The 27,173-nt window shown below is 34.4% G+C and overlaps 1 protein-coding gene across 4 annotated transcripts in view; it reads right to left on the reverse strand.

Annotated features, from left to right (window-relative positions):
• Nucleotides 1-27,173, reverse strand: part of NAV3 (neuron navigator 3) — an 855,568-nt gene that overhangs the window by 25,476 nt on the left and 802,919 nt on the right. For all 4 annotated transcript variants that reach the window (XM_037846473.1, XM_037846472.1, XM_037846475.1 and 1 more), the window contains 9 exons: nucleotides 21,661-21,772; nucleotides 15,336-15,457; nucleotides 13,561-13,733; nucleotides 12,094-12,247; nucleotides 10,826-11,000; nucleotides 6,056-6,153; nucleotides 3,837-3,932; nucleotides 3,393-3,561; nucleotides 1,947-2,182 (listed from right to left, as the gene is read on the reverse strand). In XM_037846473.1, coding sequence (XP_037702401.1) covers nucleotides 1,947-2,182; nucleotides 3,393-3,561; nucleotides 3,837-3,932; nucleotides 6,056-6,153; nucleotides 10,826-11,000; nucleotides 12,094-12,247; nucleotides 13,561-13,733; nucleotides 15,336-15,457; nucleotides 21,661-21,772 — 1,335 coding nt within the window. The remainder of the gene's footprint in view (nucleotides 1-1,946; nucleotides 2,183-3,392; nucleotides 3,562-3,836; nucleotides 3,933-6,055; nucleotides 6,154-10,825; nucleotides 11,001-12,093; nucleotides 12,248-13,560; nucleotides 13,734-15,335; nucleotides 15,458-21,660; nucleotides 21,773-27,173) is intronic.

The raw sequence follows: 27,173 nt of genomic DNA on the forward strand, positions 1-27,173 counted from the left end.
TATCAAACTACATCCTTAAAAATGAGCCTTTAACATATATACGGAGGTTTTTTTCCACAATGAAGCTGAAAGTTAATCTATTTGATTCAAAACTTAATATTAAGTGATCTCAAAAACTATCACAATGCCTTGGTCTGATCCAATATATCTCTTTTACTCTTATTTTCTAACCACTCTTTTTTCATAAAGAAAGTAACTTCTAAAGAGTTCTCTCATATCAACATTGAAGAAGAAACCAAAGAGAACACTGAGGATGACTAAGAGACCTCAGTCATCCTTTTCATCTGTTTGGTGGAACAGAAAAAAAAAGTTAAAAGCTTTTATTTAAAGATATGAAGAGACACAAAATTCGCAGGAGACATTAAACATGTAGGCTGAAGCAAACAGTCATGCCCTTTCTACTGGTGCCTAGAGGAGTCAAAAACTCGGCCTCAGGTGCGATGCCTCTCTTCACTTGACATGACAATGGGTGGTTCCACCAGGACTTGAATAGAGCTGGGTTCCAAGGAAGTATTTAGAATTTAGGTATTGTATTTACTTAACCTGAAGAGATTCCATTTTCCTTTATGTACATCATTGCTCTCCTCAAAGAATACATATAAGACAATTTTAAACAAAGGCATGTAGTATCTGTGTGTGTGTGTGTGTATTCATGTGTAAGAAACACTCACTGGGAGCCAAGGGCTGTAAATAACAATGGCAGGCAAGCCCTGCATTGTGCTCACTTCTGTTCTCTTTCTCCCTTTCCCTTTCTCTCTCTCTCTCTGTCTCTCTTTCACACACACACACACACACACACACACACACACACACACTCATTTAGTCCTTACCACAACCCTACTATTATCTCCATTTTACAGCTGAGGAAACAAAAGCACAAAGAAATTTAGTGAGCTGCCAAGATCCCACAGCTGGTCAGTGTTAAGGATTTAATAAGCTATTCCATCAAGAATTTTACGTTTACTACGTTATATGTCTGGTTTATTTCAAGAATCTAATGGGTTTGTGTTGCTTCAGAAATTAGATTTGTTTCTGATAATTTGCAGGCCTGGGGTGTCTGAGAGACTGTGTCAGTTTAGATCACTTAACCAAGTTATGTTTAGAAAAATTTATGGCTCCCATATCATCTGGATCCTCTTAAGTCATACCTTTTAACAGTTGTAGTTTCACAAGAGAAGCTTAGGTTGAATTGATTCAGAATGTAATAAATAAGTACATGTAAAAATGGTCTACTGCTAGAAATATGTTAGGAATCAACCATTTCCTTTTTAGAGTATTTTATTCAGAAGATATAAAAGTACTGGCTAAGTCTAATAGTCTTTCATGCCTACTTAATAGGTGACCGTGTTGAGGCTTACCTATGGTACATTTTAGACATTACTTGATGGTGAAACAGACCATTGTTCAGTTTCCTAAGATTCCTAAGCAAAAATTCTACAGAGATATGACATAAGCACATATGTTCCCGGATATCTGCCTGGAACATTCTAATTATCCCCAAATTGCCATACCTGCAGCACCAAAGTCAACTCCCACTTATCTGTTAAAACTCAGAGCAAGTATTGCCTTCTAAGTAAAGCTCTGATTCCTCCAGGAAGAGGTATCCTTCCCTTTTGCATCCATCATAGTTTTCACAGACTTTTTTCTATTCAAACACTTCCTAAGTTTCTAAAATAAATCAGACAATAGGGACCCTCTCATTTTTTCTGTACATCCCCAATGTCTTGTGTAATGCCTAATAGCCAGTTGAACCTGGAAATATTATTGAAGAACAGTCTAGTTCAAATTCAAGAAACAGGGTTTGGTCATCTACCAGATTCTAGTTTTATTCAAAGAGATGGATATTTTTCCCACATACAATATGGAAGTTCCCCACAATCTTAACAGTTAATTGCATAAGACTTCAGAGTATAAACAAAAGCCATTCTCAGGATTTTGCGACTTACCTTACTAGACTTGTGGTCCACATTAAAAGTAGCAATTGCATCCTCTGTTTTTTTTCTCCCTGATTTGGATATTACATATTCAGCAAGTTTGTTTGCTAAATAAGTCTTTCCAGTGCCACTTGGTCCTGAGAGAATAATTCTGTGATGCTCCATCAATAAGTTAAAGTACCTTTGGGTAATTGGTTTAGGAATCAGGGTATCAAAAACAAAACTGTCCAAACTGTTTTCTTCTACCCCTGAAGGAAGAAACGAAGGGGAGAACATACCTTATTGTGGTACATATACCAGAATGCTAAATATTGGGTCAACCATCAACAGAGTTTTGTTAACTGTAGGAATACAGTGTTTGCAAACTATTTCCAAAATATTTCCCACAAATATATGTTCCCATTCGAAGACAGATGCATATCAGTAATAAGGCACAGTAAACATCCAAAGGAAGGAAACTATTTCCTTTTGTTCAAGCTTCCCCTCCATTGTCTACTTTATGTTCTCTACTTCTGTTTCCAGAGAGCTCTTCCATTATTGTTAATTTTATCGTAAACTCTTCTCTTTGGAGGTGGTAGTTCTGTTAAGAATAAATATTAAGATTATATACATACACATATATGTATGCATATCTTTCCTTTTTCTTACTCTTTTTCCTTTCTTTCTATTTCCTTCCATCTCTCATTTCATATCCCAGATGGACCCCTAAGCTTTTGAAGAATACAAATTTTGATGTTTGGCAGGCAATTAGGAATGGGAACAAGAGTATCTCCTTTTACTAACCCAATTACCACAATAAAAAAATCAAATGTTGGCATATTTCTCTATTAACATCTGTTTATATAGATGTGTTCTGATTCTTTAACATCTATAAGCAAAGAAATAGTGAGCAAAATATGCTTAAGTTATCATATTTGCCTATGTTTAATCATATCACCCACAGCAAAGAAAAGAGAGTTTCTCATCCCTGGTTCTCTATCCCAAGGAAATATTTATCGGGCAGACATTTTAAAATCAAATGCTGAATGCATTATTTTGGGATATAAAATAAATTTTTGAACCCCCCCTAAGTGGAAAATGCTAATGAAGAAAACCTAGAAATTTGAAATTCTCTAAATAACATTCCTTTTCTTGAGTCTCAGGGAATCTTTAACATTATTTTCTAAGTTTTACATCCCAGGACTCAAAGAAATTCATTTATTTGGATTTTAGTGTTAATAGGATTTTAGTGTTTTAAAACATCAATCCAGGATGATTGTATGGTGTGTGAATGTATTTCAATAAAACTGAATTTAATAAAAAAAGAAAAAAATCAATCCAGTTCTTTACTAACCAAAACTATTAAATAGTGGTTAATGCAGTTTTTAAATATGAAAATTTGAAGGGAAACTGCAAAAAAGGGAAATTCTGGTTAAAAAAAAAGGATAATTGTGCTCATCTTTTCTTTTTTATTTTTACCTTTTAGGTTCACAGTGATGATGTTATTATCTCCAACAAGATATCCACAAGGCAGCAGTTCAGGCACTTCTAGGCTATGGGATCTAATTAAATCTCCTATACAGTAGTTAGCAATGCAGTCCGAGCTCAGACCAAGGCTAGAGGATGTATCAATTCGGAACACATATTCCTAAAATGGCATACACCAAAACGGAAGGTCACAACAGAGGTTCAACTCATACACAACAAATACAAAACTCATGGGGTATGAAGTTAGCTGTCAAAAAATTTTTAAATGGGTAATATAAGAACTGTTAATATCAAATAGCACAAGGAGGGAGAGTTTTTCTTAATATCTGAATTAGAGGAGAGGAGATTAGATATGTCTAAGCCAGGAGAATCAAGGGAAGCATCTAAAATGAGACACGTTTAAAAATTAATATCAGGCCATCTTTTCCAACTCACCTTAAAGAGACGTCTAATTACACCGTCTAAGACATCCCACTTGGTTTTTCCACTAACACCAATAGCTCCTATCAAATATGCCTGAGACTTCTGATCCTAAATAAGAACAAAATAAAACAAGATAAGATCCGACTGTGTCTCACGTTTTGTTACTACATTTTCTAACAAAATTTATTAATATAGTTGGTAGTTAAGACTAGAATATTTATTAAGCTTATGGGTTTTGTAGTAACATACATATGAAGGACTATATAAAATAAAACACAGCCCAATGAACTAACCAATCCACCAACCAACAGGGGGAAAAAGACAATGAAAACAAAGTAACAGTAACAACAAGACTGTATGAAGTGGTATGCCAAGGAAAACTAATTCATGAACCGGCTCAATAGAAGGGAAAGGGAAAAGGGACAGGAAGAAATAGTTTTCTGTTTTAATGCAGTGAGTGCTAAAAAGCAGCAGCCTGGTGGGAGGGAAATGGTGATGGAGGCAGAACAGAACTATATCATATGAGTTCTAGCCCTTCATCCCACTATTTTTGTGAAATTATCTGTGATAAGCCAAAGACTCAGTTTTCTCATTTATTAATTTAGGTTATCTCTAAAATCCAGTCCAGTTTTTAAAAACAACATAACCATGGATATATAATAACATACATATTTCAAAGCAGGTCCCATTTTGAATTTATCAGAAAATTCACTATTTTAATCAACTTGCCAGGGAATTCTACAGGACTTATTTTGTCAAGCAAAGAATCCTTTTCCAATACAAATACTGTTCCCCAATTAATCTTTTTTTGAGGAATTTCTACATATATTGGAAAAGTAAACAATTCAGGTTTTAAATTCTAACTGGAGCTTTTACAATGATTGGAAATAGCAGTAAAGGTATCAGTAGATATAATTTGATTGTTTACATATTACAATCCTGGTTCCAGCCATCAACTGTGTGGTGCTTAAGGGGTGGTAGAATAATTACTGAGCCAGGTGTAAGAAGACATGGATTTTACAAAGTACAAACTTTACCATTTAATTAAGAAGTGTGACCTTAGATCAGTCACTTAGCTGACTGAGAGCCTCCATTTTTTCATCTTCAATTTATAACCCTATAAGTGTAAATTACTATCCAATTATTTATACATAGACTCACAATCCAATATGTTTCTCAGAAACAGCTGAGACATTCATAGTGGAATCATTGCGATATTTTTTACTACTTTCTTGGGGCTTTATTAGAAACAGTATTCAAACACACTGTCTTTTAGAATTATTTGGAAAAGGAAAACTTGTTTTCCAGTATGATTAGAACCCAGTAAAAATGGACACTTATATAATACTTTATAAGGAGTTGCTTTTAAATTAGAAATGGTTTAGGTTTCAGGGAGACTATTACAGTGTCTCCAGTAAGAACCCGCCTGGGAAAAGCAGGCACAAATCTACAGTTGAAGCAGAAAGTTTATGGCATTGAAACCCTTGGAAGGCACATTTGTTTAGTGTAGAAATTCACAAGTGTTATCTCACTTATCAAACATAAATACTTTAATGCTTTAAAATTTCAAAGGATATTTGTTTTGTTTTTATATTTGTTAGAAAAAAATTAGACATAATTGGATCAGCATAGAGGAATCTTTTTAGTTCTAAGAAAGGACTAGAGTCACAGTGACATTACCAATTTGAAGGCAATATTTGATGCCAGAAAATAAAATGCTTGCTTGATCAGCTAGGTCCTTGTTTAAAAATGATTCAGACAAGTAGCCTCAATGGGACTTCTCATCCTGAGTGAGTTCAGTAGAAAGTGTCTTCCTGGAGTCTAGAATGCTCACATAGCTTATAGTCTTTTCTTTGTACAAAGACCATATTGACAGTGCAAGTGACATTCAATACACACCATAAATGTTATACAGAATCCTGCAAGTGACACTGAAAGAATATGTTAGACAACATGCTTCTGTCAAAGAAGCTGACCTTTTTTTTAAAGTTCTGGAACCAAAGGTGATGTGGGGTGGGCAATCAATATTACATGTGGACCACATTTCTACCTATATGATGATGTCATTTCTTTACTGTCCTTAATTTTTATGCTTATATAACATATTTAGCTAATGCCAAGGAAAACATCTTTGATTTTATATTTACTAGAACAAATATGCAAACATAAATACATTTGGCTCATCTAATCCTCAGCCTTTTGGAATAAAGAATTTAAGATTAAAAAAATACCTTTGCTCGACCATAGCCTTTGCTTATGGAGACTATAATTTTCACACTGCGGCCGTCTTTATGTCCAGCTGCATCACCAGCATCATCTAGCAAAATATCTGCCCAAATATAAAAGAAACACACACAATAGGGCAACATTAGCACTGTTTTGATTCCTGTTACTGTCTTCTCCCTCATTATTTTATATAATTCAATGGGAATATTTAGCCTCTTTGCTTCTCATTGTAGTCTTACTGGGTTGAAAAACCTGAGCTTTCAAGAAGATGGATTACTGTAGTTGTACTAAAGTTTCTACCTAGGAATTTATTTCTGCTTCCACAGATCTTCACTCAAGTGTTGGACTACTGCCTTTATTTGAGGAAATAAGAGGTTTCTTCTTCTTTCACACAAAGTTTGAGTAATATGTGAGTAATATTCAGTCATCATTGTAATGGTGACAGACAAAAAAGCAATCTGATTTTTCTATCCAACCTAAAACATCCAAGCTCAATACCCATGTAATTTATGAATGCAAAGGTGCTGAGATTGGCTGCCAACTCAGATTATTTTCAAGCATTTGGCACATCCAACTATATTACTGCTTACCTTGTATCTATAATTAACAGGTACTGTTAGTGAATTTCAACCATGGCATTATATAGTTCTTTACAGAAATATATTATTATCACTCTCCTATGCCCTTTATGATTATAGTTTTAAAACCAAAATAGCATCTCTAATAATCAGCTAAGAGTTACAGAAGCAAGATAAAGCTAGCTAACCTTTAAAATATTGGCCTTCAAATGTGATTAAAGATTAATTTTCAAAATATATTATGCCAGATCTATGGCTAATTTGGGGAATTATTAAGGTGTCATGAATATATTTTTTCATTTGACAATGATGTTATTATAGCATCATGCGTAATATGAAGATAGTGTTCTGTGGACAAAGGAAACTTGGTTACGTGCTGAAGAGAACACGTGCTTGGTAAAGAGAAGACTCAACTGCTCTGATTCTAAATTTATATAGACAAGTGCTGTGACTGTAACATCATAGAAACAACAATTTAACAGAATAGCTTCTGAAAATGCAATGGAAAATAAAATTCTATTATAAGAATATGAATTTTGCAAAGGAAGGATTAAAAAATTGCTTTAAAACCATAACAAGTAAAAAACAACTTTTAGAGCTTGAAGAATATGGAGAGTTCAGCTAGAAATTTTTAAATCATCAGAGGATCTCCCTTACTATAATTTAATTGTTTGACCAGATTAACATCCTCATAGTCTCTCACTTTTTCCTCTATCCCACTGAAAAATCAAAGTCTTCCTGAAGTGTCACTTTAATTCTATTACTCCTTTCCTCAGAAGTTTAGAGTGGCTTGCCATTGATTATTCATATCTAAACAACTTGTAGTTCATGACCAAATTACCTCTGGGGTACTTTGCTTAATTATTCATAAAGGTTCATAAATATTCAACAAGTATTTATTAAGCATAAAAGATATCAGGAACTGTACTGGGTACTGGGAATGAACACTATGGTAAGAATAAAAATGAGTTCTCTGCTCTTTTGGAGTATATATTCTAAACAAGATAATTTCAGAATGTGTTTAGTGCTTTGCAAGAAAAAGCAGAGCAGGGAAATAGAAGAGAATTGAAGGGAGCCTGCACTAGATAGGGAGGTGGTCCTGGAAGGCTTCCCTGAGGAGGTGGCATTTTGGAGCAAGATCAGAAGGCGTGTGAAGAGTTATGGAAAGAAAAGTTGAGTCATCAAGAAAAAGACTTAATGTCAGAGCTGGGTGTGTAAGGAACACATTAGCATTCAGAGTGGCAGGAGCATGGAGAACAAGGCAAGGGGTGGTGTGAAATGAAGTTAAGGTGGGTAAGGACCAGATCAGAGATGACCAGTAGTCCATGGTAAGGGGTGTAATCTGGTTGCTAATCCACATATCTGCTCAACTTTGCCTTGGATCATGCTATTTATCTCATGTCATTCTTACTCCTAAAAACTAAGCTTAAAATATGAAATTCTACCCAGCAGAAGTGGAGTAAATATTTACCAATGAATGTGTGAATGAGTGCCCTTGGCTTTCGTAATTTAAGCTAAATTAATACAGAGGTTATAAGGTGAGCAGTGGATTCACCCAGACACGAGTTCAAATGCTAACTCTTTCTAATACTAGTTGTGTGACCATGGGCAAATTATTATGGGAACTTTCCTAAGCCTTGGTTTCTTCATCGGTAAAATAGGGCTAAAACAGCACCTGCTTTACAGGCTTACTAAGAGCAGGGAAGAGATGCTTTTAAAGCACTTCTCTCGGTATTTAGTGAGTTTACTGTTCTGATCATCATTCCTTGTCTCTGTGTTTATTTTAACGCCTTCTCTGGGCAGTGGGAGGATCACATCATGAATCATTCTGGGTCTCCCCCTGTGCACAGGATATTGAAAGGAGCTAATGGTTACCTGAAGAAACCACTCCAGGACAAAAAGGTATGAAATGAGGGCCCTCATGGGGCCCATATTTTTTAATGGAAACTAAATTAGAATCTAATGACAAAATTTTAAAGGAAGAATAAAAAGATCTGTCATTTTGATAACAACCAAGTGAAATTCTGACAAAACCTGAATGATTTTCAGACTTTTGTCTACTGGATGTATGGCATATGCCATTATATCTCAAGAACTAGACATTTGTCAATTATCCTTTCTCCTTCCTACTTCTTCCTTTTCTTTGTTTATCATGAACCCTAGAAAGTTTTTCTGTTAAAAAGCTCAATCACAAAGGTACTTCCAATTACTAGATTTTTAATCCACCATATAAGAATGAAGGAAAATGAGAACAGTATTCTATTCACCTGATTTCATTTTTTTGTTAGTTCAGACATGAGTATCACTAATAAAAAAAGAATTAAATAATTCATATAAGACTAAAATGATGAAATGGACAATTAAGTACTCTTTAGAAAAAAAATCTTAATCCCCCAATTACCCCATATTCTCAACCATAGCCATAAGTGGGGTAAGTCTGATGAACACAGCATTTATAAATTTAATTTACTTGATATATTTACCTTTATGATTTCTAGTCTTTCTAAGATATTAATTCATTTTCAATTCTATATGTCTCTCCTTTCTAAATGGCTTCTAATATTACTCTTTCCTCCTCCAAATCGCATCATATTTCCACAGAGAATAAAACAAAATCATGTAACACAGGCAGTGAAATGCTGCCATTACAAATGGTTCTTCAGGGTGTCTGGTAAGGCACGATCCCTCATCTCTCTTTTGGAGTCAAGCCTGAGGACACAAATGAACTGGTCACCATCAGATGTGGATCCTACTTCACTTCTTTGTTAGGTTTATCACAGAAAAGACAATATATAGAATATTGCTCAGGACTTGTATATTACATACATCTTAATTTTTTGTTCTTTTTTTTTAGCATCTTCTGAAGAATGTGGATAATAACACTTTACATACTATTTATGCATTCAAGTTATTTCTGTTGAATTCCATAGTCTTATTTTACCTAATGATCTAAAGTTTGTTTAATTTAGAAATATCTCTGTTCTTTCTTGGACAATACCAGTAGCTTTACCTGATGCTTATTCCCACAACTTACTTCCTTTCTCAAATGACATGCTGGAAATGTTGTTTACGTGAATTACATACAGTTCCCATTAGCCTTTAGGTATAAGATTTTGAAGGGAAGACAAATAAAGAAGAAAAAACACGTTCTTAATACTTTGCATGTGTTTCTATAAAGCCAGATTAATAATTAGAGCATGATAATTCTGACTTTTTAGAAGCAAGATATGAGATTGTTTAAAAATGTAATCAATATCAGTATGCTGTGTCATTTCAGTCGTCATCCTTGTCGTCATTACCGTCGTTGTAGTCTTCTTCTTGCTCTTCTGCTTCTTCCTCCTTTTTTAATTCTATATTTTAGTGTATTAAGGTAAGCAGTGAAGGGTCTGGGTTCTGTAATGGACCTGGGAACATTTATTCTATTGGTTTCCAAGCGTCATCTGCTGGCTGTGCCTTGTAATTACCACAAATTCTCACTTAAACCTTTTCCAAACTAAATCCCATCCATAATTCAATGCCATAGGAGCAGTTTTATTTCACAATTGAGTAGTTCATTCGATATTAAGATGGCATTATGTCACATGACTCTATTTTCAATTGAATCAAAACCGTACCATCTTCCATCATTAGTACCATTGATGCAATAACAGAATCCAGTGTGCTCTTCTTGTTTGTTGAAAATTTAATAGACTTGCAGACTGAGTAATGTAGTAGCTTTATGTTCTCTCTGGGAAACATCATGCAGGATGATCTAGCCAAATATAGGAATAGGTCCTGGTACACTTGTAAATGGGCTTTTTACACTTAAAAAACTATAAAATTTGCATGGGGTGTTATTATGTTTATATTCATGAGTACTAATGATCATCACTAAGACTATTTATTATTCCTTCATCCTATTCATAATCATGGTGAAAGAGCATTCTCAACCACATGTGATTTTAAGAAAATTCTTATGAAATCCATATCTCTAAGACTTCCCTTCATTCTGTCACAAGAATATTCTTTTAAAGTTACAACTAGGCAGAATAAATGTAAGAGATAACTTGGACTATCTTTGAGAATTAGAAGTGTTAACATTTTTAAGGGGATGTGGGTGAGCACTGTAGTGGTTAAGGTTCTCAAAACTCCAGGCTGTCCTCTTTTTCTTAAACCATGGTCATGCTTTGATTCAGGCAGACATAAGCATAAAATCACCTGAGGTAACAGACTCTGTGATGTTCAAATTGTTCAGAGAAAGTCCTAACGACTGCCGTGAAGATGAAGAGGAGGTGCTGCTAGAGGATTCTGATGGTGGCCGAGCAGGCTTAGCTGTGTTACCAGTTTCTGCCTTCAGCCGGTCATTTTCAGCCTTCAGAATTTCAATTTCATTCTGTTGTGAAGATGGAAAACATGAAATAAATAGAGCTAGTTTGACTGAGAAACATGGTACTGCCTCTTTCATCAGAGTTAGTTTATTAAACAGAGCATGAGGTAAGATGCTAAATGAACACATGTAAATTGTGAAAATAGAATTATTTCCTTCAAAAGAAGAAAAATAAACTTTTCTGTTTCTCACATAAATGTATTCATATATTCACAAATAGAGATCCCTTAACCATTAGATTTTAAAAATTATTCCTTGAATAGATCATCTATTTGAGGGGTTTCTCAGAATTTGGTCTCATTTCAATTTAGAATAATATAATTGGATAACCCATAACATTTCTCATTTTAAAAGTAATACCAAAATCTCATAGATTTGACATGAATTTCTGAATCATGGAGAGTTGAAAACAGAGCAAGACAAAAGCAACCTAAATAAGGCAATTTAGAATTACTTCAGAACCCTCTCTAATATCTGAAGAAAGTTCTTCTTTCTTTGAAATGGTGCACTAAGCTCAGAAAAACAAAAGCCTTTTGATGAAGATATGCAGTGGCAGATGAGCTTTTCAGCAATGAGCTTTTCTTATTTCAGTCTTCTGTGGTACCAAGTGATTACTGGATTACAATAATAAAATGAAAACAGTCTGAGCACAGCCTGGCTCTGAATTTAGCCTTCAGATGCTTCCAAGAAATATGAAAGCTTTACATTTACAGATGGCATTCTACATCACTTTTACTTCCATATTCAGAAACCCTGTGTTATATTTTTATAGTTTCCTCATTACTTTTGTTTTCCAACAGAAAATAGGTAAAGGTATTTGAAAGTCAGATTTCAAAGGAACAGAAAGAAGCAAACATAAAGGTAAATCATAGAAAAATGAAGAAGCAAGAATTGTAGTAGCTTCTGTAAAAGTTAAGCACTCAACCTGAATATAATCATTAGGACATGCATCTTGAGTGGTCTCAGAGTGCAACTGGCCAGTTTTCACTCCCACATTTCAACCTCTGGATTTGAAAAACTTTTTATAATAATGAAGAGAAGAAAATAGACAGCATTTTTATCTCTCCTGTTTGCTCCTTGAAGGTGCTTCAGCTCTGACCTGCATCCGGTTCATGGCTTCCCGGATCTGGTCTAGATGATGAGCAGAGCTGAGGGCCTCTAGCCGAATATCCGTTAATTTTAGTTCCTTTTCTCTAAGCTCGCTCTTCAGCTGCAGAATTATCTCTGCCTCAGCCTCTGTGCATTCACAGATCCTGAAGAAGGAAACAAACATAAATCAGTGGACAGGGAAAGCCAGAGGATTAGGAAAAGCAATGTGTCTTTTAAAGGCCCATCTGCATTATTATCCAGCAGTTACAGAAATTATTTGCTGCTGCAAAACCTAAAGAAACAGAGAAAGAGTTTGCAGAGAATAATCTTATTTGACTGCCACAGCACCTTCTTCAAGTTACTATGAAAATCTAATATAAATATTGTGGAAAATAAATCAGAGAGATTAGTTTTGGGCATTTAAATAATGGATGAGTATTAAATAATCTTGGTAGGCTCGGCTGATTTAGGAGTTCACAGCTAATGAAGCTAAATCACAGGTTTCAAAGCACATAAGTAGGCTAGCTGGGGGCCATTCGAAGGACATGCATACTATATCTTTTGTTTTGTTCTGTTTTGTTTGTTTTGTGGACAGATTTGCAGAAAATCTGTAAAAAAAGACTTTGCTTCATATGAACAAATATCTTTTCCACTTAAAATGTGAGCACTAGGTTGCTAGTCACAAAATGATAGTGCTATGCTCTTTCTTCCTATACAGTGATGAAATTATGTAACCAAAGCATAGTAGCCCCTGTTCTGCTTGACAGTCCTATGCTAGCAACTGCTGGGGGCATACAAGGAAATCTGAATTAAACAGTGTACAAAACCAATAGAATTATCTCATCAGAGCATTTTTTTCACATTCTAAGTGTCGTATTCTTCCTTGTACTTTCAAATAGTGGGCTATCACAAAGTTGTTATGTAGATTATCTCATGGAATTAAAGAAAAACGATTTGCAGTTGGATCTTAAGGAACTAAATTCTACTTGAAAAACAGCAAGACAGAGATTTTTATTGTTGAAATGCATGCAAGTGATATTTTAAAAAATGCAAAAGCAAACACCACATAGGTTAGATCCTAGGTCTTTGCAGGTTTCATGCATCACACTCCATTTTACCGGGATCTATGCTTGTAGATCACAGGGCCATTTTGCCGTTTCTTGGGTGGCCAGACAAGCGGTGACCTGCATTTGTGCACAGTTAGACAGACACATGGACAAATGCAAGTGGAAAGAGGTGAGAATAATGATTTAGAAAACTGGAGAATGAGATCAAGAACTACCAGAATTCTAACATATGAAAAGTGAAAGAAAAACAAGTGCTGTCCAACATTCTAAGCAAGGTCTGAAAATGACTGGTATGGATTCGGTGCTGCAGTTGTGAAAGCACAACCTGATAATATTTAGAGCACAAAAACGGGCTGGCTTGAAGTAGTTTTTAAAAAATACTTCAGCATTCTGAGGCAGGAGAGACTTACGCTGAAGCAGACTGTGAGGGCTTCATGGATGTTGAACCACAGTCACCGGCACTATGGGGCAACTTGGGGGATGCTGGAAGGGATGAGTCAGTGAGCTCTTCAATGTCCGAATGTGAGGAAGGAGGCTTGGTGGACTTTTTCTTACCAAAGGCTTGTTTGAATGAGCTTCTCAGCTGAAAGAAGGACAGAAATTACCTTTCTTGTCTTTTTGTACTTGGAGAGCTTTGGCTTTGGGGGTTAGTTTGCAGATGCCATCCTAGCCACTGCCTGGGGTCAGTACGTAAAAGCAGAGTATTAAAAGTTGCAGCACAGTATCTCTAAAAAAATTATTGTGTCTTGTGTTTTTGCTATATTCTTGTATTAATCCAGCGCAGCGCAAACATGGAAGGCTTGTACATAGTGCAGGGTCAGGTCATTTAAAACTAAGTACCTTGGAGGGATGTCCATTCCTGAGGTTTTTCCCTTCAAGGCAATTTGTTTTAAATGGCCACTTTAGAGCTACAATCATGTCATATCCTGCTGGCAGTATAAACTTAAAAAGCAAAATGAAATCAAATTCACCTAACACTTCATTAATTGTGATTTTCTATTCAAATTTTCAATTCCCATACTATTCAAAACCAGAATTGGTATCCCCTACAGCTCTATTCAGAAAGTGGTTTTACGTCTCTTTAAAATTTGAGATTAAAATGAAAAGACACAAAGAAAAGACATACAAGGTAATCTGGTTTTAAAAGGTATAAAAGCCTACTGCCAAAATGAATAGCATTCATGCCAAGGTAGGGTTTTTTTTATAGATGCATGCCAAATTGCCCACAGTTTATATTCACCTCACTTCCTCTAGAGTTCACCTTGCAGAAACATGAAAGAGTGTGGAATTACAAATCAAGGGAATGAAGGCTGATCAGTATTTTAAAATATTACCTGCATAAACATTTTTTTTTAAAAAAACAAAAGAGATATTTCTTTCATTATTCATAGAAGGCACTCCAGTAAAATCCTCTGATAGTTATATTTTGGGTTTTATCAAGAGTTGTACTTATTTAAAATCAAACTTTATGGTAGTACAAGAAACATTTACAGGGGCAGCATCTTCCCCTCATTAGTTTTCAGCAATTGCTTAATATGATCATAAATTATATCTCTATTAAACCTAAGGCACAGTTCTGTTAAAATGCAGTTCTATATTTCTGCTATATTCCTTTGATGAAAAAAAAAATCAACCAGTTACTAACGTTAACCTATTATGTGGGAGAAACTTTATCCACAGTGGAAGCTCTTTTGATGCGAGGACATTAGGGACTCCTTCCCTTTTCCCAGCTCCAATTCTCCTCATCTTCCCCCATCACCACTACCACTATCATTGTCACCGCTATCTTCTTTTTCTTCCGTGTCTTCATCTCCACTCTCACAACAAACCTCTGCTCTAAGTCATTTGTTTATAGATATCATCTAATTTTTCCTCATATCTCAATAAAATCATTATTAATTATCCTATTTTGAGAGATGAGACCATGTAGGGCTCCAAAGTTGAAGTAACCTGCTCAATATCAAAATAATAATTCTCAGAGTGAAATTTCAGACCCAACTTTACTCCCAACTCCAAAATGTCTGCTATTCAGCACACTGTCACCCTGATCTTGGTGACATATGTAGAATTGGAGGTGCTGAATAGGACTCTTTATAAACGTGCAGCTCTCTAAAGCCCCAAAGGAAAAAGCCTGATTCACTGTGCAGTAATAAACTTCTGAATTAGATTAATGATGATGGCTTACCCAGTTTTTCTTCTTCTTTTTCTTAGAGTCAGCATCATTACCACTGCCAATGCTGGAATGGCTTGTGGCACTGTTGATACTAGAAACACTTTCAGAGGAATGCTGTCTTCTGATGCGGAGATCTAGCAACAGATAGAGAGCATCATGTCTGCTCATAAAGACTCTAAGCTGAACAAATGTAACTTTTAGAGGAAATTCTCGAATAAAGGTCAACAAGGCTTTGAACAGATCATTTGGATGCAGTTTTGGTTTTATAGGGTTAATGAAGTGCAACAGTGTTTGCTTTACTTAACTGCAGTATCTGCATTAAGAGTCAATGGGAATCTGATATGTCTTTAGCACTGGTGGATTAATGAGCTCCGAGTTTTGCCAAAAATGAAATGCTATGCTAGTGATTTCTACTGAACACCTGGATCAAACAGCACTTCCAAATGGCTTTTTCAAAATGATTAGTTTCATGGAGTAAATGGAATCTCATAAAACAATGAGAATTAATTGTGTCTTTTAATATTTGTGCTTTGAATAAAGTTACTGAAGCCAAATATATTAATTTTCCATTTCATAGAATCATGCCATGTTAGAGCCAAAACAAACCTTGGAAGTCGTCTAACAAGCCACTTAATCTCACAGATGAGAAAACTGAAGTGCGTGGAAGTTAAGTAACTTGACAAAGGTCAAAGAGCTAATGAGGGAAAGATCCTCGAGAGAGACTCTTGGTAGAAAGGGTTTGTGAATTAAACAGAGAAAAGATTTAAGACAGTGTCATTCTTCCATACTGCCCATGGTTCCTGCCCATGACTTGGAATAGTCACAGAAGTAATAACAACAAATAATAGTAATAGAGCTGGCTTTTATCATGGGGTTATTCTACCCCTGGAGTACGTAATTTTATTCTTAAAACCAACCACTGAAATGAATTTAATTACTAAAGGCGATTTACCCCTAGTCATGTAGCTGAAAAGCAGTGGAGCCAACCTCAGACCTAGGTGATTCCAACATCTGTTGTTGCTAACTGCTAAACTTCTAGAAAACATGCAGTGCTTTTCTACTTACACAAGATATTTTTAAGAGTATTGAATTTGATATTGATCACTTTTTGAAGGTATCCACTCAGTCCATACAATTGGGCTGTAAGATTTTTTCCATACTTATTTCAATTAGAACTTTATTTGAAATTTTATCTACTTATTGAACTCATGCTAAGTGTTAGTGAAAACACTAGGAGAATTCAAAGATTATTTCTAAGGTCAAATTTGCTTTTTGTCATTGCTATTACTATATTTAATTGGCATCAAAGGAGACCAGCCAATCAAAAAATCTCAGTGGAATCTGTAAGATGTCAAAGGGTTTCTATAGAAATAATAGTGTAACATCAACACTTTTTCGGTTGACTGGTTTATTTAATAGTGAAAATACCCATGGCAATGACACTGTAACTATTTACATTCAAAGATATAATAAATGACTGTATGTGTGGGTTTTATATGTATCCTCACATGCATATACACATATATCAGTTAGTATCTTAATTTTTCAATTAAGGTAATAACAATGCCAACAAATTTAAGAGGAAAGAAAATAATAAATAGCTACTTTTCAGAATCCCTAGGTTTGGTCTGTTAAAAATATTTCACATTTTTAAAAAATGATGATGAGAACATTTATTATTTTTGCAAGCCGGGATATTACAAACACCAAAATATAAATCAAAGCATTTCTATAGGATGTTTTTATTCAGTAATATCAAATAAACAATTAAATAATAAATCTAGTATCCCTTAATCAACTAATATGGAAATTAAATTAATTGAAAATAGAAGAATATGAATAGGTATTTTTTTCATATTTTCGTTGATTAATCCCGAAGAAAGTGAAATAGATAAACCACTGGTCTGGTATATTATTAATATAATCATAGGGTCAAAAGTAGTCTTTGGGGGTATTAGTTTCTTTCTGTTATGATTACATTTACCAGTAAAGATTAGCAAAGGCATAATTTCAATAATAATATGGAATGAAAGGAAGGCATGTTATTTTTCTCTACCAGTTCCTTCCTGGTGTGTATAAGTCATTTAGTAAATGGAACATCACAGAGGTCATTAAAGAAATATCAACAATCTGAAAGAATGGAGAAGCCTATATGAAAATTACATGTTTCAGTTATGTGCTTGTTCATTAATTTCCACTTCTCATTTTCTCCATCACCACCACCTCCATTCAAGCTTCCCCCATCACTAGCCTGTGCTACAGCAAGAATAGCTGCCCAACTTACCCACCTTCAAACCATTCTACAAACTGTGGCTAACCTTTTTAAAAGAAAGACATGATCACTCCCTTACTTAAGACCTTTCAATAGACTCCCATTTTACTAAGAATAGAAAAAATTCCAACTCTCAAGTAGGGTCTAAAAGTCCCAGAGTAATCTATTCTCTACTAATCTTTCCAACCTTGTCCTACTTATTTCACCTCTGCTCATTATCTTCATTTTATCAGTTCCATAAATGCACAAGGGACTAATCTATTTTCTACTCAGGGCCTTCCTGGAATGCTCTTTTGCCAATATTTAGAATATGACTCCAAAATTATACCTTGGGTCTCCTCTTAAATACAAGTTGCTATCTTGGAAAGCCCTTCTTGACTATGCAACCTCTTGTAGGTTCCCTGGTTCTCTCTCTATAGAATCTATTCTTGTCCCTCTCAGAACTGAGATAACTATTTATGTACACATGCCCAGCTACTCCAACAATCACAAACAATAATGTATTTTTTGCTTTCCCACTCAACTGTAAGTTCAGCAGAAACAAAGGCCATGTCTGTTTTGTTTATCATTGTATATCCAGGGCCTTGTATGAAGCATAGCAAGTGGTAGGTAATCAGTAAGCACTTGTTGAATAAATTTATTCTTTCTTATTATTCTTTCAACACAATTAATGTTTGCATAATATTATTCCAAAAAATATTTACTGTTTACCACAATTTAATGTATGTTTTGCTGAATTATACTTGGTACATCTTAAGGAAAAAATATTCCATATTGACTTAAAAAGCAAAAGCATATTTTGTAAAAGTAAAAGTAAAATTTTCCATTACATTCAACTTTCAGGACTATAACAATTATGCTTTAAAAAACAGCCTAAGAATAGTTTATCTTACTTTGTAGTGCACTTGAGTGTACTTGAGCATAAACAGCATCCTTTTTATTTTTGTCTTTCAAGATCTGATAGAGTACCTAGCACACAGCAAGTGCTTAGATAATGTTTTTGAATAAATAAATAAATTTGTTGTAGTATGGTATTACTTATCAGGCTTTGTTAAGAAATATGATGTGTAATCATGATGCATTACTATATAGAAAACAGAAGAGTACATTAATAAGTTGATAGGTGATTTTGCCACAGTTTGACCTGATTTTAACAGTACTGTCTCCTCCAAATATTTATCTTAAGATCTTATGTTAAAAATTTACCTGAAAAAAAATTTAAGGTCCCAAATTTCAATATGACCTCAGAATAAAAATGTATAGGCTACACAATCACTTTAACAAAGATATAAAGATAAATATTTAGATGAAATGACTTTTTTCTCCATGTAATAATAATGTTCAATGTGTTAAGAATCACTTTGCACTGAATTGAAAACTGAGTTTTAATATTACAGAAACACAATTTAAATATCCTGTATACATTCAACCCTTTAAAACTATTTGCTTTTGTTAGTTTTAAATCTTGGTGAATTATTTTTTATAATCATTTGGATATTAACTTTATTATTTTATTCACTTTAGTCTCTCCTCCCTCACTGCTGAGCAAAGGAATTCCTAGTTTTTCAATTCTGGTAGATATATCAAACTACCTGTTACCTAAGATAAAAGGAATCCTTCCAGAAAGTTTCATTTCAGTGACTTGTGCTGTGTTAAAGAAAGGATTAAGCTTCTTTAAATCTCTCTGGACCTATTTATGACATGAAGATTTAGAACATAGGCTGCTTTATTATAGCTCTAAGATGAGCTTTAACTATGCAGTAATTTTCCATATAAATTTCCATATAAATCAACTGTCCCAGCATGGAGAGTTGCTACATTCTGAACAGAAGTTGCCCCTAGAGAACTAGTTTGTCCTTCAATTTAAGTCTACCTCAGCTTATGTTATTGTTTTCCCAAAATTTAAATTAAAAAAAAAATGTCAAATTAAATTATTTTTTCTACAAAATTTGATTAAACCCCTTTTATGTGCAAGCCATCATCAACAGGCACTAGGATTAACAGAACAAAGCACACTGCCAACAATGAGGAAAGACAGACCAAAACTAAATTAAGGCAATGAAGTATCATGTAAATTTTGACAGGGGAACTATGGTTATTTCGAGAAGTATACAACAGGGAACCCTGTCCAGTTTAGGGACAAGGAAGGATATTGAAGCCAACTTTTAGAGGATCTAAATGAGTTTTTATGGTGAACAAACAGGGTAGAATGTTCCAAGTGGATTACACAGGAGGTGTGAAGGACTTCTTAAAAAAATTGAAAGAAGTTCAGAGTAGCTGAAATATGCAGTATTTCAAATGTGCATTAATTCAAGACGACAAAAGAGCCAAGAGATAAAATCTAGAACAGTATATTAATCAATAAATATTCACTGAATGAATGAGGCTAGTGGAGAGAGACCATGTCATGCTATGGAATTTGTATTTCACCAAAACCTGTGGGATACCTGTAAACATATGATTTTAGATGGTGGTTCTGGTTTCAACAAGAAGCCTGGTATATAGTGGGTAAGATTAAGAGCAGGAAGGCTATTTAGGAGGCTGTGATCACAGTTCAGAGGAGAAATGAGGGATGACAATAGCTGCGAACAGAGAAAACTGAGCAGATCCAGGAGGAATTTAAGGGGCAGGATTAATAGAATTTGGTGGTCTTTTGAATCAGGAAAGGAGGAATAATGAATGACACCTAGATTTCTGGCTATATGGAAGGATGGTGGTGCTGTTTGCTGAGAAACGAAACACTGATGGAGAAACAGGTCTGAGAGGGAGGATGATGAGCCCATCTTTGCAGACATTGAATATAAGGTGCCAAACAGACATCTAAAGATATCCAAACAGAGTTCTCAACTTGGCAGTTCAGATCTGTAACTCAAGAGATGAGCCTGGCCTAGAGAGAGAGATTTGACAGTTATCAGAACATGGGTAACAACTATAGCTAGAGTATCAGATGAGGCAGTATAGAATTTTAGATAGGATTATAGAACCATAATGTATAGAATTGTAATGGAAAAGAGCTTAGGACTGGATCCCAGGGAATATCAACAATTAAGGAATGGATACCAAAGAATTGAAACTATAAAAGAAAATAAGAGATTTCAAAGAGGTAAAAGGAAAACTAAGACGGCATGATGTCAAGGACATTAAAGAAAATAATGTTTCAAGTAGGAGTGAATGGGCATCACTATCAAATGCTGTTTCCAAGTCAACATAAGAATTTTAAATGTTTTATTGGATTCAGTGTCATACAAGTCACTGTTTATCTTGGAACAAATAGTCCTGGTGGAGTGGCGGGAAGAGAATCCAGACTCCAATGGGCTGACAGGTGATTGGTGACTGAAGATACTGAGAAATTCCATTAAATTTTCCAGAATTAATCTGGAAATAGAAAGAGAGCTGGTAGGACATTTGAGATTTAGAAAGGGATTTTTAGGATGAGAGAGACTTGTGCATATTAAATACCAGTGAAAAGAGTAAGGTTATGAATAAATAGATCCTATATAAAGAAAAAAAAAAACCGACATGAAGTTCTTTAGTAAAGAGTATTTCTTCAGTGATAAACCAAGGAGTGGAAGGTAGTGCCAGAGAAGAGTATGTTATCATTGTTTAGAATTACTGGGTCACACTATTCTTATTGTTTTTTAATTATCCACAAGATACATACCTTTTCTGATCCCAACCCAGGATGAGTTGCTTCCCTCAACAATTATTTGGCCAATCACCACATTGATAATTTTATTTTTGTGTACGGACCTGTATTTTCATACTGGGTTTGTTTTGCTTGAAGCCAGATAGGCATGTACTAACCAACCTCCCCATCCCCAGCTTCCCCAAAGCATATGGAGAGAAATGCAAATATAAATACAGAAGCAAATTATTTAAGGTCAATTTAATACCTATTTGCTAATGAAAGCGAAAATTCCCAAATTCTGGAATTCTAAACTCATTGGTATCATGTTACCCATTATAAAAGACAATGTCACTAAGTAAAAGTAGCTTTATTCTAATTAATGAATAAAATAGATGCTTATTATATTAGATGAAAAATGGCAGTGTATCTAATTATACCTTTGGGAGGGTGATCTGGACCATTTAGTGCTCCCTGAATGGCTGCCTGGGCAGCAGAGTTCTGGGCCTTCAGCATTTCGATGGTTTCTCTTAGTTCTATAAGTTCAGACTCCTGTGGAATAAACAGAGTTTGCAAGCTTTAATACCTAGAGGAAAAAATAAAATGCCCTTGCTCATAATTCACCATCAAATTGTTTCAGTTTTACATAGTGCTAATCTCCTAGGAGATCTGGATGCTTGGCTGACCTTGTCAAGTTATATCTAACAACTTCTCACTTTGCTAAAATAAAGGGGATCCCCCCCCTCAATTTCTTGGTTATTCTTTTAAATGCGTGATCTGAATAATCTCTACTCCTTTCAAAGGGTGGCACCCAGAGCTGGCCAGAACAAATTAAAACAAGATAGCATAACACTCATTTTAGATACTAAACATATTAATTGGCTTAAGATAGACATCTAGATATCATTATTGCACTGTTGCATCATATTGTATTCACTGCAACTGGAAACCCTGAATTTTAGTCAAATGAGTGAATTTAGATTTGTTTCATTTATTTTCCACTTAGCCAACTGAATCTTTGTATTCAAGTGTAACTCCTGGAACTCCTCTTGATCTATTAAATGGCATCTTATTAAATTCAAGTCAGTCTGCTGCATAACAAGGTCATCTTAGATTCGGAAGCTTCTCATCCAATAACATATTTTGATTTCTGGTATGGAGACCCAAACTCACTAAGCCAAAGCAACACGGAAATTACAAAAATAAGTGAACGGACATATATAAAATAAACTGCCCTTAAATGATAGTTAAATTATAACAGCAAAAAAAGATAGCTTGCTAGGCAAACTTTAGAAAACATATATTTTCTTGATGAACATAGAGTAATTTTAGGATATATTCCAACAAAAACCATTAACTCTGATCCTTTACAGAAGTGAACTATTTCACCAGAAATGAGGACTTTGAGATAGATAAGATAACCAAACCAAACCAAACCAAACGAACAAACAAAAAGGAACTGGACTGCCCTTTAAGATTAGTTTATTTCCATCAGAAGACCAATTACAAGGGTAGGTGACGGCAATCATAAAAATTAGATCCCTTTTAGCCTGTTAGAGTGTGAATTTCTCAGTAACGATTTGTCATTCATCATTTTCTTCAGCATTGTGGGCAGAAAGCCAGAATCAGGCTGATTTCTTCAGTCCATGGTATCCTCATTCAGTGTCTCCCAGAATATATGAAAAATGGCAAGGATTGTTGACAGCTACCTTTGCAGGAAACTGTTTCGTGCCTGGGAATGTCAAGTAACTATTCTAACCTTAGATTAAAAAAAAAAAGATGATGCTGATTTAAATGATATCCAAGTTTGAAATAGATACCTGGCATCTCATGTATGGATATCTGACATATTCCTGATGGAGGACAATTAGATTTTCTTAAAAACAAACCATTTTATAGAATTTTAATAGCTTATAAGTCAAAGAATCCCATAATGAGCAAGCAATAGCAACTTCCTAGATTTATAGATAGGTCTTTTCATACTTGACCGTGATCCCATTTCCATTTATTTATCACAAAGGGAAAAGAACATATCGTGGAAAATTTCCAGTGTCATGTCAAAAAAATCAGACCCAATTTGTTATAATTTTTCAGTTTCTTCAAGTTCTGTATTCTGTGCCTTGACAACTAGTAATAGATAAGTTTAACAAAATTTAATGTATTTTTCCATTTAAGTTAAATCTCCCTAGAGATAAAATATTTACTGGAAATTCATTTTACCATAAATGTATTTGCAAAAAGACTACGTATGGTATATATTTAATGAATCACATGACTGAAATATTAATTTTATAACATATATAATAGGATGTCTGTTAAATTTTTATTAAAATCAGATTTGCATTCTTAAATTTAAAATCAACAATTATTTTATGGTGAACTAAAATCTGCTAAATCATTTGGCTTTAGCTTTAAATGAGAAAAAAGGAAATAAAAGTGTCTTATGCAAATGTCTAAGAAATTGAACTTAATGATTTAGCTAACTTATTTCAATGTGAAAACTTTAAGCTTTTCTAGAGAAAACTGTTCTAGGGAATGTTGCTATTTCAGATAACTGCAATTAATATGTTACAAAATGATCACTTTCTAATAATTAGTATCTTCATGGAAACAACAGACCTTAACAGGCTGCTTGTTACTCAGTGTGACACACTAAACCCAAAGGAAGAATAACTAGGTAAGAATTATATTCATTGTATAGTTTGGGAAGACTACATCCATGAAAAAATTAGTTTAGGCAAATTCATATTAGCAGTTCCTTAGGACTTTGTAAGTGCAAGCAAGCACCTACAAAATAGTCCAATAGTCTTCAATTAAAAAGCAAAATTCTACATTTATGTAATCTGTTCAAACCTAAATTATAACTCCTTTCCTGCAAAAAAAATCTTTCCTCCTTTCTTATTTCAGTTAATGAGATCTTGCCTCACGTTGTTACTCAAGCTACAACCATTTCTTTTCCTTGAATCTTTGCAAATGATTTTCCCTTTGCTTTAAATATTCTTCTTCAGTCTTAAAAGCCATGGTGAAAAGCCATGGTAAAAGCCTCCATACACGTAAAATTTTTTAATTTTCCTCCCAGGAAAAATGAAAAGATACCTTCTCCATGCTTCCAGAGCATTTCATGCATTAGCTTATTTAGTTGCTGTGGTGTTTATCTTTTCTGCTGATTTATGATCTTAGTAAATGTTGGGATATTTTTTTGAAAAGTGCTGTTTTATGTAAAACAAATGTTTCTCCCCTCCAAACAATAATATAAAATCTCAACTTTACCATGTACATTTTTCTTATAAGAGGATGTTTGATCACCAAGGGAATGAAGTGCCGTATCAAAATGTCAATTACTTTATCATTCACAGTCAACAGAGGGTCTTAATATGACTAGACAGTGAAATAATCTTCCTTGGATGGCAAGGAAAACAGGTTTTCCTTTCTATCTTTTCCAATAGAATCATAAAGATGCACTCGAAGCATTTAAAAATAAAAACTTGGTTGAGAAATAGAAATTGTTTTTCAATAGTTTATTTCCAGCCATTCGTTTTTTCCCCTTCTAAATTATAGTTAGTTGTTCATATTTATTTTTTAAGCTATATTTTCCTAAGATTTCTATAATGCATGGAAACTGAAACATTGCCTCCATGCAGAGCAATGCACTCCCCTCTCTCCCACTTTTTTTTTTCTTGGCCATGGTGGGGAGTGTGGATCAGGAGTATGATTAGAAATGAGTTCCAGAGTAAAATGAATACCAAATCATTAGATATTTGAAATATTTTCTGCATAGGCTCTTTTTAGAGGGCAGCCTAATAGAAGATACTTAAACTTTAAGAATCCCTATTAAACCTTCAGAAAAACCCTGAAAAAAAATGTATACACCATCAGAATATGGATTTAAAGTCTAATCCTCCAATTCAGTAGTTTCCAATTTCATTCTCTCCTCGTTAATTACGGAAAAGAATATCTGAGACTGGATAATTTCACAAAGGGTCTTGGAACTAAGTTGATCAGATCATGTATTGTTGGTACTTCCCACTTTTCAAAAGTAATATTTTAAAACTGGAGAGCCAAACTAAAATACCACTGCCCTTCAATGAGCTATTAAAATAATGTTGCCACAAACACCTGCTGACCATGTAAGATTCTAGTTTTCCAGGAACAATTTTCTTGTGTAAAAGAAGCTGGATGGGGTCAATATCCTTTTAGCTGTTTAGCTATTTTGTATGTCTCTGAGGCTAAAAATTTAAGGTCAGATTTGAAAAGCTTCAAAATACAATCACGAAATTTTGTGTCTTAATACCAACTTTCCTCAGCATCCTTTCCAAGCTAATTTCCTAACTATATCTGACCTCTTTCCAAATTTCTCCTGGGTGCAAGCCTTATTGAGAATCCCAGCACTAAATCTTGGCCACAAATATTGTCAACCAACTTGACCTTCTAGGAAAGACAAAAAATTCCACTAACACTGTATTTTGCTTCCTCACATTCACACCCAATCTCACAATACCTTTGAACACATTTCACCCCTTAGTATTTACCTTGAAATCTTGTAAAGTTTGCTACTGAAAGAACCTGGCAGGCTCTACTGCATCTTGGTTCAGATGATCTAAATTCACCAATTTCCAGTAGTAGAAGCAATTTGGAAATTATGTATTCACATTATTGTATGCTCTAAGAGGCTACTGGGTGTATTTTTCCTGACTCTCATGGTATAGTTTTAGAAATATTTCTAGACAATTAAGTATGTTAACCTAAACTGGGGAAAATTTAATGTAAAGTCTCAGCTCAACTAATTTTTAAATTTTTTATATTATTTTCAAAAGAACTCACTTTGAATTTCCTCATTTTTGATGCTAAATAACTGTTCATTTAGTCATCCAGAAAAGTAGTTTCATAGCAGCAAGAATGAAAAAATCTTAGGCTTTACAGTTGAGTCAATATCTGAGCTCCCTCACTCAAATAAAAAAGACACTACTCTGACCTCTTAAGACAGCTAACCTATTATACCTTCAAATGTGTTTTATTTGCCTGGTATCACAGCTATACAGAACTGATTTGAAAGTCTTCCAAATTTTAAATTTCTAAATATTTATCAGTGAGTATAGCTTTAGTAAATTTGAAACAGGATTTAACAGTAGTTCTGTATAATTTTCTCCCGTAAAAATACAGATTTGCACAATTCTTGTCAATTTTATGATTTCTATTGTAACCTTTCTCAACTGGGGTTCCATGAGATTAAACCCTTTAAAATGATTTGAGTGACTATTTTCTCAATTTTTGCAGAGATGGTACATAGCTAGTACCATTCTAGACAAAAGGAAGAGAGGTTAGTTCATTACACATCATGTATATAATGGATGCCTTAGAGCATTAAGAATTCTGGTAGAGAAACTCCATGAAAATTTACCTGTAAATAGGGTAAAATTCCTGATCAAACTATTACACTGTCACTGTATTAAAATATTAGGACATAAGTTAGGAATAGAGCAATACTTAGAGATAATGTCACCCTCCAGCCATTATTAAAAATTATCTTATTTCTTCCATATCTATAGATTTTCTATTATATGTCATGGTTTTCTAGTGGCTATTAGGAAATGCTACTAGATCAATCTTCGTTAAATAATCTTCATCATGTGAATCTGTTGTCAAAACCTTTGAATGGCTCTTTGCTGTCCAAGACTAGATTTCTAGATTCTTTTCCAGCCTTGGCTCCAAGTTGCCCCTACAATGCTCATTTTTTCCCTTAACGTTGCTCGTAATTTCCCTCTTTGCTGCTCACACTCATGTTCCTTCCTCTGTGACATACTTTCCTACATTTCTCACTTAATAAATCCTCTCCAAACTCCCCAAACCTGAGGGGGTTCTTGTTTGCTCCCTCCACTCTGAAACCAGCTTGAAGATGTGACAGTTCTCTGTAAGAACATTCATTACATTGTACTTTTATATTTCTAATGGCACC

The sequence above is a fragment of the Choloepus didactylus genome, chromosome 8 (genome assembly GCF_015220235.1).
Source record: "Choloepus didactylus isolate mChoDid1 chromosome 8, mChoDid1.pri, whole genome shotgun sequence".
Taxonomy (NCBI): domain Eukaryota; kingdom Metazoa; phylum Chordata; class Mammalia; order Pilosa; family Megalonychidae; genus Choloepus; species Choloepus didactylus.